We start from the raw sequence: 21,799 nt of genomic DNA on the forward strand, positions 1-21,799 counted from the left end.
TCACCAGCTGTTCTTCTGGTTTCTGGCCAGTTGGTCTTCGCAGGTGCTGGAAAGCGGCCTGAAAAACAGCCAAAAAACAAGCCATTTTCCAGGCCGTTTCCAGGCCATTTTTCGGGCCAAAACCGGCCTGAAAACCGGCTCAGAAAACAGCCTGAAAAATGGCCTGAAAACAGCCCATAAAATGGCCAAAAAATACACATGCGCGCACCGGCCAGCTGGTCTTTGGGTTTCTGGCACTCCGGTGCATGCACACACATATAAGCACGTGCGTTCTGGATTGGGCACTCAGTGCTGTAAAGGTTCACCATCGCTGGTATATACTGAGAGAAACATCCTGGAAGTCTGTCCTTGAGAAAAACGTCCATGTCTCTCTATGATGCCATCAGGTGAACCTGGTTCCAGGGGCTCATGACTGCATGAACAAATTCCTTCTTCCTTAAGGTTCAGCAAGCAGTTTTGGGGTAGACAAGAAAAAATGGATGGAAACTAAGAAACAACCTGAAATTAAGGAGAAACTTCCTACCAGTGAGAACAATTAACCAGTGAAAAGGCTTGCCCTCAGAAATTGTGGGTGCTTCATCACTGGAGGTTTTTAAGAAGAGGCCAGACTGCCTCTTGTCTGAAATGGTATGGGGTCTCCTGCTTGAGCAGGGATTGGACTAGAAGACCTCAAGGTCCCTCCCAGCTCTATTCTGATTGATTGTATATCACCCGAGAGTGAAAATAAGCTTCTTTTCCAAAGGCCCCCAAGCATCCTGTTGTTTCAAGTGGCTCCCCAAAGGCTGTATCTTCATATGCTAAAAACCAAGCAATGGCAAAAAATCTTCCGAATAATACTCACTGAATTAGGTGTGAGGGGTGCTCCCACCACATCAATGATCTGCTCCTTGCTGTCACCCTTGCCTTCTTCTGTGCACAAGCCTGACTGTCCATCGAGATGTGAGCCACCGTCTGTGCTAGGTCCTGTGCTACCTGCTTTGGCTAGCGCCTCATAGCGGTGGCGCAACATCTGCAGCTCATATTCACAGTTTGCAAAGGCTTGCTTGAGCTCATATAGTAGCACCAGATCACTGCGCAACTCGTTGAACATCTGAACAATTTCTTCTGTTGGCATCGGGTTCAAATCTAGAGAAAGCAGGAGAAGAAAACTACATGAGGGAGACCCAGAACCTGTTGTCAGCTGTAGGGCTGCTGTAATCCTACTTTATTCCTAGTCAGATACAGGAATAAACCCAAACTGTATTGTCCAGGTCACTGGACATACAAGGAATCCGCCTTCAGATTCCAGCCAAGCCTCAACAGTATGAGAAGAGGGTTTAGATACTGGTCCATCTTGCAAGGAAGGCATTAACTGAACACTCAGTTCATTATTCAAGGTAACTGCTAGAGCCAAAGATTCTAGACTCAAGGAGGCTGCAATTCACTGGATGTAAAGGTGGCAAAATCCAGATCCAGCCTTGACACAAGGCAACTATTTGTGCTTTGGAGGAATTGACAATATTACAGAAAGACCCTTGTGCTGACCATGTATGATCTGTCCAAAATGAGAGCTGCAAGGTACCAAAAGGGGATCAGAGATTTTTGGGCAATGGTCACTCACTCTTTCCTAAGTACTTCCCCCTACATGATGTGACTTACCTCCTTAATACTATTCCATGACTTCTGATGCCTTAAAAGACCCACCCAAGAGAGAAAACGACAAAGACTGTTCAAATACTTTTCGACTGGAAAGGTATTTTTTTTTTAATCCTATGCATCATCTTTTGGTTTTTACCCCTTCTTTTTTTCCTTAAACAAAATACATATTATTTTCGAACCCATTCACATATAGTGTTATTGAAGGAACTGGCTGTATTACTAGGGGGAAAAAAATAGCCCATCTTGACTACAAAGGCACTGCTCTATGGGTCTCTCCCTCTCCCTCTCCCTGCCCTCTTTACTCACCTACTCCGAGTTCCATCAGCATCTGCTCCAAGGCTTTAATCTTCTTCTGTCCCACGGAGCTTGGCAGTTTCATCTGGAATACAAAGGTAACAGCCACACAGCTCTGAGCTAGCCCTCACTCACAGCCGCCTAGTTCAAACGGCATGGGAGCTTTGCTTTTTATAGTGCACGGGGAAGAAAGCGAACCAAAGAAAGAAAGAGAAAAGGGAAATCAAGTGCTGAGAACCGGAGGCAGAGAGAAGGCCTGAAAGTTTGCAGACTGGGGCCAAGGGCAGGGACTGAAAAGGCTGCTTGCAAGGGCTTTTCAGTTCTCTAGGCACCAAGATGCAGAGATGTACAGCTTTACAGCTTCCATGGGTGACTGAATTAACAACAAAAGTTCTGCTCCGCTTGGCACCCTCTCCTACAGTGCCCTGACCATCAAAGAGCTCAATTACACAGTAGCTAATGTGTGATGCTGCCCTACTTTACTTGCTCTTGCCAGCCTGATTAGGCTCACGCACTAACAGACTTCCTTCTTCCTTTACCTGCTGAGCCCAGAGCCATGGGATTCATTTACAGAGCCAGTTTTCTAACAAAAGATGCAAAGAGTCACAAAGCATGTACACTCTTACTCAATTCATAGAAGTGTGAACATACATTCATGCTGGAGCCAAAGAGGGCACAAAGTAAGGGCTGGAAACCTACGCTTGGCATGAGATCATACTTAGCAGGACCCTCCTGCTACAATTCGATGCATAGGAGCTCCGAAAAAATGTTGAAGATAAGAACCTAAGTATAAAAGCAACTGCAGATGACTGAACAGCTCATTTCATGATGGTTTATTTTTAGATGTTAATCATTACTGTCTCTTTTTTAAATAAATCTCTCAAAATGGCATAGTTATTCCTTTGGAAGTTAATAATTTTATAGCTCAAAATTTGGGAAGGCTCTGGAAGCAAGTTTTCTACCATCCGGTTTACTAAAACCTAAAAGATCAGTGGGCTTCAATATGGTCTACCTTTCTATCAATCACAAAGCTCACATCCCATGAATTATAGCCTGACATTTGTCAAGTATTAACTATTCAGCCAGTTGAGTAGTCTCAGCAAACTACACTACATATTGTTTTATGGAAACTACTGGACTGGTTAAGATGCCAATAAAGCCTTGAAAGAAAAGATGACTGGATTCTAACCATGTCAGTCTACCTGGAATCGGTATTGTAATTATCATAAAAATACACACGCTTGCCCGAGTTGTCCCTACCAGCAGGATACATAGATTTTAAATTAGTCTTTTATTGCATCTCTACAGAGATGCTCTAGTCTGGATGAAGTTTGGTACCTTCTCCATTAAGCCATAATTACTTCTACTTTTTTAACCAGCTTTATAGTAACATTTCTATGGTCAGATGTAACTTTCAGGAACTGCTATCTGATATAATACAGGCAGCAGAATAGTCTAATCTTGATGTGTTCTTATTTAAGGTTTGCATTTATTCATCTGTTGCAGACATTGATACTTTTCAATTTGATTTCCCCAAACTAGCCAGCAGTTATATTTCAACTTCACATTTCAAATTCCATTTCAAAGTTGGAAAGTATATAAAGGGTTTTTTTTATTGTTCCAAATTTTTATAGCAATAAGAAGAGTAATCTCAATCTTAGTTATGTACGGTAGTCAGGAATTTCTGCCCATTAATTAAAACAAGACCAAAGTGAAGACAATGTCTTCAAATCATACATGGCATATAGACATGTATTCAGATCCGGTTACAAATATTTGCAAGGAATTATATTCTTTGCAACAGGTTTATGGAGAATTTAGCTAAGTTAAAAGGTATCACCTATCCCTGTGGAGTTTTGAATCTTTTCCAACCAAACACATACCTAAGTTATTTAATTACTCTAAGGTAGCATAGGGCCTGTATTAGCATGCCTTAATATTGTGTGTTTGGCAATCTAAGAAGACAGATATAGTAATATATGGAGGACTTCACTTGTCGTTATAGTGCAGAGAAATTGAGACTTTAATATATATATTATTGGAGTATTTATTTTAGCAAGGTCATTTTGCTGGCTGTATTATAATACCATATTTTCCGGCGTATAAGACAAGTGGGCGTATAAGACGACCCCTGACTTTTCCTGTTAAAATATAGGGTTTGGGCTATACTCGCCATATAAGACTACCCCTCTTCCAACGCACACCAAATAAAAATAAAAAAACATCAACTGGCTCACCCACAATGTAAAAGCAGCTGTGCTAGACCCAAAATGGCCCCTGCAACAAGCAGGAACCTCACACAGCCACAAAAAGCCCCCAAAAACAACTTTCACACTTTACACACACACAACACAACACAACACAACACAACACAACACAACTGGCTCACCCACAATGTAAAAGCAGCTGTGCTAGACCCAAAATGGCCCCTGCAACAAGCAGGAACCTCACACAGCCACAAAAAGCCCCCCCAAAAAACAACTTTCACACTTTACACACACAAAATTCCACATACAGCTTTGTGAGATTTTGTGTGTTTGTGTAGTTATAGTGAAACACTACAGAAACACACTAAATCTCAGAAAGCTGCACAAATATTATTTTATTTTATTTTATTTTATTCTTCTTATATTAGTGCAGCTGTTTGAGTTTTGCATATACTCGGATAGAGATAGCCCTGCCGTATTCCCAGCCCATTACATTTCAGATTTTGGGGAGAAAGAATCTGAAAAACTTTGCAACTCATCTCAACCTCTCGCCAGAGATATATTTTAGAACTGATTCACAATCGCATCTTTCATAGTTATTTTTGGAACATAACACAAAAGCTCTACTGTCCGCACATTGCACAGGTTTCATATGAATGGACCAGTACATAATAGTTACATCATACTGAAGGGACTGTGAAAACCTCCTAAGTCCTATGTGGGTTCACACAAGCACACAATTACTATCACATAACGCCAAAAATGAGGCCAAGTCCTTGGGATTCATGCTGAACCTCACAATGTGAAAGGACAACGGCTGCTGCAGCATGCCACTTTTACTTCAGAAGCTCCGTCTGCAAACAGAATTCTGATTTTCTAGGATTCCCAATCCACATACTGAGAAGGGCCTTTTAATGGAAATCATTTTTTCCCAACAACACAGAAACAATGCAAGTAGAAATGGGAAACTTGGAAGTGGAGGCAGAAGCCAATGAGTTTATTCTTGTTCTGCCTTCAGACGAGATGGGGCATAGAAGCAGTTAATCTAATTTGGCGAAAGATGCAGTACAGATATGTGCAGCTCAGTCCTATGATCAGCTGCAGCAACAGAGTAAAATGTTTACTTCTGTTGGCTGCCAAAGAAGAATTTATGTAGATTTTATATCTACACTCTTAAACTCAGGCTTGCTACTTGCTAGCCAAACCTTTGGCGGCAAGAAATAATATCCTCCTGGTATCCATCAATCTCTATTTTTTTACATCTCTCCATTTTTCTGCCAGGCTCTCTTGTAGAGTACCTTGAACTTTGTGAGATTCTCCAATCTTCTCTAAACTAAATGACAGAATACTGAAGATGTCAGCAAAAGTCAACAATGCAATGTGAAAGCTTCACTTTGTATTTCTTTGTTTGATTATATTATTCCTAACCACTTAAATATGGAAATACTGGTATTCTTTTAAGGAAATGCCATAGCCTCATAAAAACGTTACAGGTAATCCTCGATTTACAACAATTCATTTAGTGATGGTTCAGCAGCACTGAAAAAAGTGACTTATGATCATTTTTCCTACTTATGACCTTTGCAGCATCCCCATGGTGATAAAAATTCAGACACTTTGCAACAGATTAATTTTTATGACGGTTGCAATGTCACGGGGTCATGTGATACCCCTGGTGACCTTCTGACAAGCAAAGTCAATGGGGAAGCCAGATTCACAACCGTGTTAGGAAATGAACACCTGCAGCGATTCACTTCACAACTGTGACAAGAAAGGTCATACAATGGGGCCAAACTCACTTAACAAATGCCTCACTTAACAACAGAAATGTTGGGCTCAATTAAGGTCGTAAGCAGGGGTGAAATGCTCCTGGCTCGGACCGGATTGGATGATCCGGTAGTGATGGCGGCAGGTAGTTCAGAGAACCGATAACAAAAATCCATGCCTCCCCCCCGCCCATGCCCACCCAATCGCCCAGTCACCACTTGCCCACTTGGCAGCTTGCTGCTTCTTTTGGGCTCGCTCGCTTTTCCTGCCTTGCTTCGGCTGCTGCAATCAATTGCATCAGCTAGCAACTGAATCTGCCTGCCTGCAATCAATCCAATCAGTGAGCAACTCAATCTGCCTGCCTTGTGCCTTCAATTTGGTAAGTAACTGGGGGTTGTTTTTTTGAGGGGGAGGGAGCTTTAAAAAAATAGTTAATTGGGGTTTTTTTAGGAGATTTTTTTTTTTTAGACATAGCAATTTAAAGTTAAGGAAGCTTTAAATTTAGCTGCTTTTATCTAAAAATATAAATAAAATAAAATAAAATAATAAAATAAAATATTTGTGCAGCTTTCTGAGATTTGGTGTGTTTCTGTCGTGTTTCACTCTAACTACACAAACACACAAAATCTCTACAAAGCTGTATGTGGCATTTTGTGTGGAAAAAGTGTGAAAGTTGGTTTTTGAGCTTTTTGTGGCTGTGTGAGGTTCCTGCTTGCTGCGGGGGCCATTGTGGGTGAAGTGCAGCTGCTTTTACATTGTGTGTGAGTCAGTTGTGTTGTGTTGTGTTGTGTGTGTGTAAAGTGTGAAAGTTGGTTTTTCAGCTTTTTGTGGCTGTGTGAGGTTCCTGATTGTTGCAGGGGCCATTTTGGGTGAAATGCAGCTGCTTTTACATTGTGTGTGAGTCTGTTGTGTTGTGTTGTGTTGTGTGTGTGTGTGTAAAGTGTGAAATTTGTTTTTTGGTACCTCTTGCTTTGTGTACTTTATTATTTTTATTATTTATTATTATTGGCCACGCCCACCCCGTCACCTGACAACCAAGCAACACTCACCGGGTCACCTGACCACCAAGCCATGCAATCCAATTAAGCCACGCCCACAGAACCAGTAGGGAAAATTTTTAGATTTCATCCCTGGTTGTAAGTCAAGGACTACCTGTATTTTATCTTCATATCCCATTTGAAGGTCTTGCCGTGTACTGACCAAGGTATCCTCATTTGTCTTCTTTTGCTTCCAAAGCTAGGGCCCAGTTTCATTAGGTGGCTCTCTAGCTCAAACAGGAGTTTAGAATATTGGTGTATCAAAGCCACTACAAGAGGGAGTTACAAATCAGGAAGTTTCAAATTCAGAAGTTATTGATGCCATAGAATGTTAATTAGGCTTTTATCTTACTTTTTACACAACTTTGGATATGTTCCCTCTTGTAATTTTTTCAAGTGCACTAAAATAAAATGGAGAATGACACAGGAAAGATGTCCGTCCTAGGCCAAGCAGAGCTTTGTCAATGGTAAATGATTTCCCTTATCTAGGCAATAAAATGGAAGACTGACAGCCCAGGAAAGACTTGCAAAGAGTAGAAGTGATATGGATGGATTTATACATGTTAATAGAACACAGAAGATATATAGGGACAACTGAGAAGAAATGTTACTCTTTGAGTTGGCTTTGGAAAACATCAATTAAGCTTCCCTTTAATTTTGGGGGAGGATTTGGCCTGTGAATATTAAAGCTCCATTGGCTTCTTCAAGCAAGAGTATATTTTAATTTTACCATCATTAAGAAAACGTTATGATTTATGTGACTGCTGTTGGACTAATATCTTTAAAATTTAGCTGGCTAAGCCAATTTATCTTTAAGACTGATGAAGGTTGATTGCTCTCTATGCAAAATGTATTAAAACTAAATGAGGAGTCTATTACTCACAGGGCGCTGATAATCTGTTAGGTAGGCTCCGTTAGCCTGGCAGTCTCAATGGCAGGGAAGGCCCGATGCTCCATTCGCCTCAATACCAGAAAGCACAACGCAGCTTAGACAGCTGCTGTTTGGAAAAAGCAAATCTGACAAAAACAATAAGGCTTCTCACCGATAAGCCTACGGGCTTGTATGTTATACCATTAAGGTGTTTTTGTACTGCTTTGAGAGTTGGGGGTGTTCGCCTGCTTGCTTTAGAAACATATCAGTGTTGGGGGGGAGGCAGCATCCAATATCACTTTCTGTATAAAACAACTCTGAATAATTTTGCAACAGCACCCATTCTGATATCTATGGAGTTCACTAAAACTCTCTGGAATACTGTATGTGGACCAAATTATAAAATCTGTAATAACTGAAAAGAAAGGAATGACCTTATATTGAATTAAAATCACTACCAGACACAGGTCTACTGGATGAACTGCATGCAATATAATAGTAGGAGCAAATCTTGTGCCCTGACTGAATTTCAACAAAGGGGAAGAGTATGGCATTAAACCATTATCATTGAAGAGCATGTACCTCATCATATTTTGATCAAGTCTCACATCATGATATGTAGCTATTAAGATCTTCCAGACAATCAAAGTGCCAAGTCACAAAAATTATTTCTAATCCTTCTGGGAAACCAAAAATGTCTAATAATTTAAGTAACAACACTGGAGACAGAGGTAGAGGCATTCTTGGGTATGTAGTATCTAAGTAAAAAAAAAAATCCAAGTGGTAGCCTCAACTATGCAATTAAATCTCCACCTCATTTTAAGTGGGAGCAGAGTTCTGATTATCCAGCCGTGGCTGCGATCTTGCCTTTTTTGACCAGCTCCCTCTGGATGCACTGGGCAAAAGTGCATACAAAAACTACCCTACATCATCCTTTGACAAGTGATGGCCTAGCACATCTATTGACGGTCATCTAATACAATTACTTTTAACAATTCAACCGGAAGAATCTCCCAAAAGAACAAAAACAATATTAAAAATCCAGGTGGTAAGAAAACTAGTCCAGTAGTTTTAACTTAGAATAATACTGCATTCTTGACATGCTAGTTTACTAATAGCCAGAAGTAACCCCAGAGAAGCCAGAAAACAAGAAAATGGTAGCTGCAGTCAAAACTTCATTTCCCCTTAAATGTGCCCATAAAAATGATGGGGTTTCTATTGTATGATCATAGTGCCATACTGACCACTCCTGTAGAGACTCTGGCTATTAGCTATAATTATGATCTGTGGAGCATTCAATTTGATGATCTTTAGATTAGATAAGAACCACCATAGCATATAAAATTTCTGAATGAACAGTTTGTTCCTGAGAGCCAAAAAACATGAGCTAGATTAGTGGAAAAGAAAAACTTATGATAAAGATAATGCAAAAAAATAAAATAAAATTGAATGTTTATATGCCAAATCTTAATTTGATCCAATTGTTATGGTATTCTACATGGATATTTCAGTAGATACAGTATCTTTCATCAAATAAAAAGAAAGATCCAGCTTTATTCTATTTTCATGTCTTGAGCTTCTGTTTTGGTAACTCTGAATGTTTGCTCATTCATATGAAGAATGGTACTACATAGTGACTGTGAAGGCTTGTCCACATCCTGTAATCTCTGGTTTTAATTCTAAAATCATATGGGCTCTAGGCAAATCTTCACAGTTACAACTGTGTAGTACAGTTCTTCATTCTTTTTCAGGACAAGACAGGGTCAGATTAATATAATCTTTCAACTGGCTCATAGTGGAAGAAAAAAATGAAATATGAAGCAGAATTGAAAATATAAATCAATTTGGCAAAGATCTGTCTAAAAATATTAACAGAAACCAAAAGACAAGTCTGTGGCCTCTCGGATGGAATCAACCGATGACATGTCTGTATCCTGATCCCTTATCATTCAGCTCAGAAAGGCCATTAGAGAATGTGGTCTAATAGTACTTAAACTTATTGTGTTTGATTAACAACTACTACTTTTTTCACAATGTAACAAAGCACCTCTTGACAGCAGTTCAGTACAACGTAGGGAATACTTTCATTCTAAGTAAGTGCAATAGCCAACAGCTAACCTTCAGTCCTTCTTCTTTGTAACAATCTACCAGAATTATTTATTATTGCTCAGGTCCCCAAATAACCATATGTCAAATTTTTAAAAAATGGATTGCTCAAACTGAAGAAGTGATTAGCTAAGATCTTTTGGGTTAATATATTGTGGGTGCTTTCTTCCTCTGACAACCTCTCCCTGCAGCCCTCTTTGCAACGCCAGCTTGTGCTTATAATTATGCCAACATCGCTTTTGATTTAAGGACTCGGAGTCTTTGTCCTCACTATAAACAACCAGTAAATGTATGAACTGTGCAGCAAGAGAAAAATAAATAAAAGGACAACACATCAATATATGAATCAAAACCACATGACTAGATGAGCAGAGAGATTTGCAGAATGGCAGCAATCTGGAGGTTTCTCTTGCTTAGCTACTAGTGAAATACAAGCAGTCCAGTGAGCAAAAACCTGAATGGTGGTCTTAGGTTGACCCTAAGAATAATAAAGACTTGTGTCTGACTCACTTCCATAACTTCTTCTCTATCCCTGAAACTGGAAATGCTTGCAGTACTAGATCACGTTGTCATGAAAGATAACATTACCCATCTCAACTCTAAACATTCATCTCTTAGAAATAAGATTTCATGGGTAAGAATAGGTAAGTTTCTAGTTGAACAGTTGTCATTTCTAACATTTGACTTGCATTCAACATTGTATTAGAAATTCTTTCCTAGTAAGTAACTCCATCACTTTATTTTGTAAACTGGTGTTATGTATGAAGTAAATAAAATAAGAGCTGTTTCTTTGAGGATTTTCCCAGCAAAGAATTCATATTTAATTTTCATATACCAATGGACAAGCTATTTGCCAAATACTAACAATCAGAGCACACTTCAGAATATCACAGAACTGCCATATTTACAAAGCCCAATGTTTGGCTAATAAGAGATGTAAGCAAATAACTACTATAAACGAATGGCATTAACAACAACTATTTATCTTAAGTCTGTTATACATTTAGATATATTGCAAGTCACTGCCTGTACTCATAAAACTCTCCAAGAGGAATACCAATCTGAGTTGAGTAAAAGCCACTAGGAAAGAGCCAGATTCTTCTTACAAGGTAATTGGTCCGCATTTTTAAATCATTCAGAGATAGTAATAATCTCCTCAGGGTTGGATTTTTATATCCTATTAGTTATCCAGTTAGTTGAATTGCTCTTCATTAAAAGAAATTCTCAACTATGGTTTAAATTCCACAAAACAATCTGTGTCTCACTTATCCTGGAGGACATGAACAAAAAAAGGTAGATGGAGATGAACTACAAAATTCAAACCTAAACTTTTTGGTATTCAATGTCATCATCTAAGGCTCAAATTATGATTTTGGAAAATCCACCAGGTTTTTCCCTACCCCAAATTCCACACATTTACCAGCCAGATAGTCACTTGCCATTTCTTCACATGAGCTGATGGTCAGCTGGCAAAACCTTATTGCCACCTCAACCCACAACCCTCCATGTACCCTGATACTGAGGACCAGTATCCTCAGCTCTGCTTCCTCATACACAGGTGACTGTCAGCTGATAAGAAAACATCTGTGATCAGCATGTGCTGATGTGCTGTGTGAAGTGGACCTGTGATCTTGCACAAATAATTCACTCATCTCTCAACTCTTCAGGCCCAGAGATTTGTACAGAAGGATATTCTTAAATTGGCAAATCCATGTTAAAATGCCATGAGTTACATAAAATAATTCAAGTTAATAAATCAATAAATATGTCTAGATTAAATTTTTTGGAACAACCAAATTTGGGTACTTCAGTTTCAACAGCCCTAAAATGCTTATGAAACTTCCAACACATTTTAAAGTGTTTCCATTTTCTCACACTCCAGCAAAGTAATTTCCTTTGAAATGTAAAGTAAGTGGTGACACAGCCTTTATTCAGATATGGGAATGAAATCATTAAGAACATTAGGATATTTTCCCTTCCTTTATGTAATCCAACATCTGGTTGGCATTTCCTAATCACAGGTGCAGGTTCAGTACAGTTCTTTTAAAGTTGGAATGTGCACAACTATGCAAAGTATTTACCCTATCCAGCTGTTCTTTCTCATGTCTGGAATCTAGAATGTTATTTTTACAATAATGTTTTTAAGGAAATTCTTTCATTTACACCTGATTTTATGATATGCAATTCTCGATACTGTTTTTTCCTGCAAAAGTTATTTCAAGGCCTTGTTAAGCAGAAGTAATTCTGGCAAATGTAATAGTAATTCTCCTATGATGGTTTTGTCATGAAATATGCCCCAACTGTTGAGCCAAATCCAAATTAAAAGTTATTCAGAGCTTCCCTTGCTTAAAAATCATACCTCACAACTGTACTATAAACAAAATTTATGAAACAAATGTAAACAATTCTTAGTAACAAATTTGATTAGACAGAAAAAAGGTTTGTTATCAACAAATACATAAAAAAAATACATCCAATCAAGACTCACTGAAATCAAAGTTCAAAATCATGTCCTAAGTAACAACATCATGTCAATTATTGAAAGATCCTATTCTGTCCTATTCCATTCCATTTCATTCCATTCTATGCCAAAAAATTTAAAAAAAGAAGACGTAATGTAACCAAGGGCAACCCAGTCATTCAACTCCCAATCATTACAGACAGTTGAGTATATTTAATCCCTGATTCAATACCTGGGGGAAAAGCCTGGTCTTCAAGGCCTTATAAAAGGCCAACAGGGTTGGAGCCATAGAAATCTTGAGGATTATCCAGAGGGCTGTGACAGAGCAGGCATGCCTGCCAGAATCTACCAGATGACACTGTTTTATTAAAAAGACTCAGAGCATTCCTTGTAGAATGTGTAAGGTCAATTGGAGATAGGCAGTCTTGCAAGTAACCTATCCCTATGCCATTAAGGACTTCATAGGTAACAACCAGCACCTTGAATCACACCAAGTAGCAACTGGAAATCAATTTAGCTGGTGAAAGATTGGGGTTACATGGCTGTACTACTGTGCATCCAGAACTATCTATACTGCTGCATTCTGGACCAGTTTCAGCTTCCAGAAGCTCTTCAAGGACCGCCCCATGTAGAAAGTGTTATGATAGTAGAACAGGAGGTGGCCATGGTAATGGTTATGACAATAGAACAGGAAGTGAGTAATGCCTTATAATTCAGGAAATAATGCAATTAGTGCACATGATTGATTTATGTAGCCTCTTGGCCACAACTGCTACCTGCTTTTAAATAGGAGCCAAAAGTCCAAATCGGGCAATGATGCCCTATCCCGAAGTAAAGATAGGTAAGCTGGTTCTTCTCCAACCTGACCCATATAACCTCCAGACATTGGGAAAGAACTTTGTCAGCATCATTTGGTCAGCCAGGGATAGAGATGTTAAGTGTCATCAACATACTGGTGGTATTTAACCTCATAGTGATGGATAATCTCACCCAGTGGCTTCATGTCGATGTTAGATAGAAGCGGAGAGAGGAACGAGCACTGAGGGACTCCACAAGATAGAACTTTAGGGCTTGATAAATTTATTTATTAAATTTATACTCCACTGCAATCTAATAACTGTCAGATGCTTGCATAGCTAAAAACATCTACTGTATGATTATAGTGATGGTAAATAATATCATAAAATCCTCCAAGTAAAAGAATACAAGTGAAAAATAAAAAATAAAAGATGGTACAGTGCTTAAAGAGAATGATCTCTGAAATATCTCCATTTTTAATGTTAACAATGGAAGTCTATATAAATGTGATAAAAAGCTAGCCCCATTATGACCAATATTTAAGTCCAAATAAGTACACACAGGATTGCAGCTAAAATATGCATTCTGACTGCATAATGATGCTAACAGAAAAGAGAAAAAGCTATGATTTATGGGGTACTACCAAGTAGAAGAAATAAGAACAAGAAAATTAACTACCACAGTTCCTCTCTAAAAAAACCCTCAGGTACTAGAGACATTGTCTTCATTTTATAAAGCTTACCTATGTTATTGTAAGGTTAAAATGAATTCAATTTATTTTTTAAGATGAATAACAATTCTGTGCTCAAAGGCATATAGATGAATAAAATTTATAGTAATTAAAAATAATTATAACAATACTAAACGTATTCACTGGCTGTAATTTAATCTATCAGAAAATAGCTTTTTAAAAATAATTATAATTATTTATAATTGGCTTTAATATTTAAAATATATGAATTTATGAGCATATTAAATTATACCTATAAAGAAATTAAAGCTTGCCAATACAACAACATTTGACATCATCTTTTCCATGCATGTCTCTCTACCACATAAAAAATCATAATTGGTCACCTTTACTAAAAGGCCACTGCATTACTGCTGATGAACTGGAAACCAACCCCTTTTATTGGATTGCATCAGGGCTTACTACTTGTGAGTAACTGAGACGACATTCCATTTATGCATACCTCCCCATCTAGCCACGTGCTTTGTCCCCCTAGCTTCATTAATGTAGTGGACTCTGGCTCTTACTACAGTTACTACACGAACAAGACAGTAAAAACAACTAAAACACTTCATCTTTCTATCCATCAGAAGTTCCCCCCCTTAACAATGCACAATTTCCAGCTAATAAAGAGGTGCCGATTACCATTAGCTTATCTCACCAAAATGCCTCGCAGCACCATCAATACTACAGAGATAAATTATTAATTGTCCCAAGTAATTAAATTTATCAAATCCAAATAAATATTACTGGTATTTTATGTAACTGCTTTGAAGGCTCAGCTTCTGAAGGGACAGTATTGATCAAGCGAAGAAAGACAGATGTTTCCCCTGTTAGCAGCTGATGAGGTCTGGCTTTGCATTAATGTCAGAGGGAAGGCAGCTGACAAAGAGCCTCTGCAGAAGAGCAAACAGGCATCCCATCTAGCCATTTCATAGAGGGACAAGTCAAATATTGAGAAGGCACATTTAATACATACATATATTCAAGTGACCCCCTTCCCTTGTGCCTAACACAGGCAGAAATATACTTTTAGCTTGAATAGTCCTAGCCCGCACCCTCCTTTCCTGTGCTCAGAGAAAGCAAGCACCACAGTGGATTGTACCTCATTAATCAATGCTAAAAATGTGCTCGGTTGGCTAGTAAATATTTAAAAGCCAGTGAGGCTGGATGTGTGAATCAATGGGAATGAAAGCTCCCTCTCCCCCCATTTCTTTTTAATTGGTCTGACCACCAATTTGTCTACAAGATCCTAGTTAGCAGGTAACAAGTAAAACTACCAGCTGGAAGCCTTTCTTGGTGGAAGGGGTCCAGCTGTGAACTAAACAATTGTACCTCAGCATTCCCCAGTGTGCTCCATGGAACTGAGATTGCTAAGAACTTTCTTTCATCCTACTGTTTTTCCCTCATTATCAAAGACTTAGCAGGTTAGAATCCAGCCCTCTTGTCGCATGTCATACAAGAGATCCAATGATGCAACATTGAAACAGAAACAACCCCCCCCCCCAACATACTTTTCCTCTGATAATCTTTTCACAAAGGTGGTGGAGAATCTCCTGACAATATACATTTACACACAGGAAATCATGTCTTAATAAAAAGATAAATAATAAAAAAATTATGAACTCCTAACATGAAGCAATTGCATGTTTTCATTCTAGTTTGAGCTGATACTAATAAGAATCAAAGGAACACCATTTAAAAAGTATCTCTAGCTTTTAAAAGATTTTAAGTAAATTTTGCATTTTAAAAAAAAAATGACCAAAGTTGGCACACAGGCATCTGGAAGTTATATAAAACATGTTACAAGACGGCTGCTATATCTTACTATCGCAAAGAGAAATAAAAGACAAAGTGCCTAAAGGGAAACTGTAAGTACTTTACACAGGAATAGCACCCAAATTTTGTCTTTTAACAATCAAAGGCAGCAGTTAAATTTTAATTAGAAATTGGCTGCAGCTAAAAGTACTCATATCTCTTCAAATTTCTTTAGGCAGCACATTTCCACCACAAATAAAATGTCTGAATTATAATATCACTGTCGCCCTGGAAGTGAGACTAGCATGCATTTCTCCAAAACAGAAGATCCTTGACAGGTGTAATTTTACCAAACCTGAATTAAGCTCTGCACATAAGAAATATTTCAATATCTGTGCTGATCTTACTAGGGGAGTGTTCTGCTAGAGTGCACCATAGTTGTATAAAATATGCTGTGTTTTATAGTAAATATACCTGTTAATTTCTATGATCATCATGAGCCCAAAAAGTAGAAAACACAATGGAGGGGCAGGAAGCCCAGGTGGTTTTTAAAAATGTTCCTCCTTCTTAAGAAACATACCTCATGCTTATTTCTCTACTGCATTAAATGGAAAGATAGAATATGAATTTAAAGAGGATTTAATCCAGACAATTAACAAATCCCCCCAATTGTTCTCCAGAGCTTCCATATCTTATCTACCTTTGAATGTGTTCCACTCTACATTATTTTTAAATCTTGCCAATAAGGAATAGAAGTAGAAAGAGGCTGATATAGGTGACATGTTAGCAGAAATGGGAGTCCAATAAGCCTTCATGTGGAATTATCCATGTATGCTAGATAAACTGGCTGGACATGACAGAAACAGTCTAAAACCTGTGCAGGAAACCAGTCAGATAAAGCCTAAGAGCAATGTTTTTCAATGTTGGCAACTTTTAAGATATGTGGACTTCTTCACTTCATAGAAACTTTTCTGTTAGAAAACCAACAATATTGTTTCAAAATTCTAAGCAGGCCCAAAGTTGACTGTAAATTAATTTACCAGAAAGCTGTAACCAAATTAGGATAACAAAATGTTAGTTTCAATTTCAGTTCAGAAGGAGAACCTTATTAGTAAATGTCCTAAGATTGCCATCCACTTGGACTAATCAATCCTTGCAACATTATACACTGATCATGAGAAGTGAAAGCATCCCAGGGGTGAAATGCTCCCGGTTCGGAGCGGATCGCCTGATCCAGTAGCGATGGAGGTGGGTGGTTCAGAGAACCGGTAGCAAAAATCCCTGCCCCCCCCCATTGCCGAGCTGAGACGAGCAATCATCAGAGGCTTTTTTTTAATTTTTAAAAGCATTTTTTCTACAACCTCTTTGGCCAAAAAAATGCTTTTAAAAGTAAAAAAAAGCCTCTGATGATCGCATGGCTCAGCTGGGATCATCAGAGGCTTCTAAAAGCATTTTTTCTACAACCTCTTCAGCCGAAGAAGTTACAGAAAAAATGTTTTTAAAGGGAAAAAAGCCTCTGTCGATCAGGCAAGTCAGCTGGGATCGTCAGAGGCTTTAAAAAAAAAAGAAAGCCTCTGCCGATCAGGCAAGTCAGCTGGGATTGTCAGAGGCTTTAAAAGCATTTTTTACAACCTCTTCATCCGAAGAGGTTGTAGAAAAAATGGTTTTAAAAGTAAAAAAAAAAAAGTTGGCCACGCCCACTCAGTCATATTAACCCCCCAAACCATGCCCACAGAACCGGTAGTAACAAATTTTACATTTCACCACTGAGGCATCCCATGACATCTAAATTAGGTTACATATATGAACTGTGGTAGGTGGTTCATGATGTTGTGACACATGCAATGTCACTTGCTACCTCTTGTTGAATGCCCATTGTGAGAGGGGAAAGCTGTTGGCTTTACCTGAACCCCAGATATATTAGGCTGATCCTTCTTAGCTCACACATTTTTAATTTATTTTTAATGCACAATTTCTTTTTTTTCTTTAAATGTTTGTCTAATAGTGTTTTATTTTTTGTAAAATTTCCTTTTTTTGAGCTTGCATTTTAACTTTCTGATTAAAATAATATTAAAAAATAACAGATCATTGAGTCTAATATTCATATTCATAGCAATTCTTGATATGTTGTGAACTCTTATGACTCCAAAACTAAACCAGATCCTTTTACCTTCTGCAACAGCAAACAATTTGGCCACACACAAATAGCATTCCAAATCATGATTAAGAATTGCTCTGATTAATCTCATTTTAAATATTAAATTCCATATATTTCCCAACCTTACATTTGAAAACAAATCATACACAACCGCCCTTAAAGCTTTGGAAACATAGCCCACAACAAAGCTATACCCTTGACAACTCCACCGTGAAGTTAAGGGGAGGAGTTACGCCACTTCAAAATGGTGCTCACTTCCAAGACCAGACCACGTGGCCTAAGGATGAAGCAGTTTGTTCTTCTTCCCTAATGTGATCTGCAGAACTTCCAGATATGTAGCAAAAGGTAAGTGAGTGATTGGTGATGGGGTGGGGGTCTGAGAAGGAGAGGAGTATTTGGCATCCAGCTGGCAAAGCAGGCCCAAAGCCTAAGAAGACTCCAAGAGACGAGAAGCAGAGCATTGAGTTCCTCAGGGAGTGGGGGACGCCTTGAAAGGCTCAGGGCAGGGACTGAGCTAGGCCTCCCAGAGGCTTCCCTGGGGCCCCTGAAGTACTCTTGCTCCACTTTATGACCACACTGGGGAGAAAGGGATGGGGGTTCATTAAGTGAGGTGATCACATGGGTACTTCACCTGACAACTGTGCAATTTATGACTATAATGGCCAAGCTTCATTACACTTGTCGAGGATTACCTGTACTACTGATTTTCTACAGTGCAACAGCCTGCAATGGGAGGGGGAGCACAAAAAGGTTATTTAAAGTCCCTAAGATTTAATAGACCCATTTCATCACTTAAGAAGCCCTCAAAAGCATTAATTATGTCATGAAGTAGCACTCCAAGAAAAAAATAAATAAACTAAATTACATCTCTTGACACACACACACACCAAATTACTTACCTGCACTTAAGAGGAAAGAGACAGGTTCAAAAGCTACAAGGTCTATATTCCAAAAATGAGTTGAAGCTATTTTACTACAGTATTGCAGTTCATGCTCCACTAGTTCATTAACAGGAAAGGAACAAGAAATGAAAAAGGGGAAGCAGGTACCCCTTTAGATCCGAAAAACTAGCACATTAACTTACCCTTTGACTCCTCAGCGTAACACCAGCAGACTTGAAATCTGGAAACTTGATGCCAGCTGTTTCAGGGACAGCCTAAAACAGAAAGACATTCAAGGTAAAGTGTGAAGGTAAGGCAAAAACCAGAGTTTCTTCCTATAAAAACACCTGTCAGAGATAAATTTGAAGTCAGATGAAAATCCTTCCGAGAATAATTGGAAGGATGTGATGGATAGGACTATTCATTTACCATACTGCTTCTAAGCCTATCTACTATTCTAAATATAATTGAAATTGTAATAGTATGGCTTTAGTACATTAAGATAACAGCAATCTACAGTATCTAATACAAGTATAGTATCTATACATAGTACCTATTCAAAATTATTCACAGCAAGTGAGAATGAGATATAACAATGAAATCTGATTACCGTATTTTCCGGCATATAAGACGACTGGGCGTATAAGACGACCCCCAACTTTTCCTGTTAAAATATAGGGTTTGGGCTATACTCGCCATATAAGACTGCCCCTCTTCCAATGCACACCAAATAAAAATTAAAAAACATCAACTGGCTCACCTACAATGTAAAAGCAGCTGTGCTAGACCCAAAATGGCCCCTGTAACAAGCAGGAACCTCACACAGCCACAAAAAGCCCCCCCAAAAAACTTTCACACTCTAAACACACACAACACAACACAACACAACTGGCTCACCCACAAAAGCAGCTGTGCTAGACCCAAAATGGCCCCTGCAACAAGCAGGAACCTCACACAGCCACAAAAAGCCCCCCCAAAAAACTTTCACACTCTACACACACACAACACAACACAACTGGCTCACCCACAATGTAAAAGCAGCTGTGCTAGACCCAAAATGGCCCCTGCAACAAGCAGGAACCTCACACAGCCACAAAAAGTCCAAAAAACCAACTTTCACACTTTACACACACAAAATTCCACATACAGCTTTGTGAGATTTTGTGTGTTTGTGTAGTTGGAGTGAAACACTACAGAAACACACTAAATCTCAGAAAGCTGCACAAATATTGTTTTGTTTTATTTTATTTTTATTTTTATATGAAAGCTAAATTTAAAACTTCCTAAACTTTAAATGGCTAGGTCTAAAAAAGAACAACTAAAAAACCCTCAATTGACTATATTTTTTAAAGCTCCCAAAGGGGAAAAAAACTTACCCAATAGAACAGGGGTCTCCAACCTTGGCAACTTTAAGACTTGTAGACTTCAACTCCCAGAATTCCTCAGCCAGCTTTGCTTTGCTGGCTGAGGAATTCTGGGAGTTGAAGTCCACAACTAACTCCTTGCTTGATTGCAGGCAGGGAGTTGCTTGCTTGCCTGAATAGATTCAGGCAAGCAAAGCAAGGCAAGCGTTGGGACTAGCAGCTGAGGTAAGCAAGCTGGAGGGGGAAAACTTTTTCCCTTTTACATGGCTCTGGCCATCCCAGCTGAGTTGCAGGGAACTCAGCTGGGATGGGATCGACGGTCAGAACTGGGACCGTCAGAGCCATGGTTCTGGCGATCCCAGCTGAGTTGCAGGGAACTCAGCTGGGATCGTCAGAGCTGGGATCGTCAGAGTAAAAGGGAAAAAACTTTTTTCCTTTTACTTGGTTTCTGGCGATCCCAGCTGAGTTGCAGGGAACTCAGCTGGGATTGTCAGAGCTGGGATCGTCAGAGCTGGGATCGCCAGAGCCATTTAAGGCTCGTCAGAGCCTTTCGGGCTGGTCTGCCTGGTTACAGGAGAACGACACCCGGCGTATAAGACGACCCCCGACTTTTGAGAAGATTTTCATGTGTTAAAAAGTCGTCTTATACGCCGGAAAATACGGTATATTCAGTTCATTCAAATAGTGATACATGGCATCTATGTAGTTCCAACTACATTTCTACACTATATTTACTTCTGAATTTGATAGTGATGTTAGACATTCATTCCTTAAATATTTAATAAATGTTCCTCAAAATGTTCCTCTCGCCTTGACTACTGTAACGCTCTCTACATGGGGCTCCCCTTGAAGGGCACCCGGAGGCTCCAGCTGGTCCAGAATGCAGCAGCGTGGGTAGTGATGGGAGCAACATGGCGCTCCCATGTAACACCGCTCCTGCGCGAGCTGCACTGGCTCCCGGTGGTCTTCCGGGTGCGCTTCAAGGTGTTGGTTATCACCTTTAAAGCGCTCCATGGCATAGGGCCTAGCTATCTCCGAGACCGCCTGCTGCTACCGATGACCTCCCATCGACCCGTGTGCTCCCACAGAGAGGGCCTCCTCAGGGTGCCATCAGCCAAACAATGTAGGCTGGTGGCCCCCAGGGGGAGGGCCTTCTCTGTGGGGGCTCCCACCCTCTGGAATCAGTTGCCCCCGGAGATAAGAAGAATCCAGGACCTCAATGCCTTCCGTCGTTCCCTGAAAACCTATCTTTTTCAGCAAGCCGGGTTGGCTTAAGAAGAAATTTTTAAAATTTTTAAATTCTTTTAATTAGTCTGTGATTCTTAACTTTCGGGCCAAAATTTATATATATTTTTAAATGTTTTAATATTTGTATTCTATGTTTTTTATCTTGGCTGTACACCGCCCTGAGTCCTCAGGGAGAAGGGCGGTATATAAATTGGAAATTAAATTAAATTAAATTAAATTAAAAACATTAGAAATGAAAGTGAGAATGATGCATACAACTAATAGAAGTATTCCTTATGATGCATAAACAGAAATATCCCTTAACAAAAGCTCAAAATATGTGAACTCTTGGACTTGGATCAAGTATTATACTGAGGTATACTAGTGCTTATTCCCACATAAATGTATCTAGAATTGGCTTTTCAACAAGATAAAGCAGATACATTTCACTGCAGAATTCTCTCACATAGACTAAAACTAAGCCCTATGGAGCTGTCTAGCT

General features: G+C 39.2%; 1 protein-coding gene across 2 annotated transcripts in view; it reads right to left on the minus strand.

Annotated features, from left to right (window-relative positions):
• DMAP1 (DNA methyltransferase 1 associated protein 1) overlaps positions 1–21,799 on the minus strand; it is a 45,589-nt gene that overhangs the window by 5,289 nt on the left and 18,501 nt on the right. For both annotated transcript variants that reach the window (XM_070939621.1, XM_070939622.1), the window contains exons 9-11: positions 18,910–18,981; positions 1,945–2,017; positions 842–1,125 (exon numbers count right to left, since the gene is read on the minus strand). In XM_070939621.1, the coding sequence (XP_070795722.1) occupies positions 842–1,125; positions 1,945–2,017; positions 18,910–18,981 (429 nt within the window). The remainder of the gene's footprint in view (positions 1–841; positions 1,126–1,944; positions 2,018–18,909; positions 18,982–21,799) is intronic.

Source organism: Pituophis catenifer, unplaced genomic scaffold (genome assembly GCF_029215685.1).
Source record: "Pituophis catenifer annectens isolate HBS135680 unplaced genomic scaffold, rPitCat1.0.hap2 SCAF_3, whole genome shotgun sequence".
In the NCBI taxonomy this organism is placed as follows: domain Eukaryota; kingdom Metazoa; phylum Chordata; class Lepidosauria; order Squamata; family Colubridae; genus Pituophis; species Pituophis catenifer.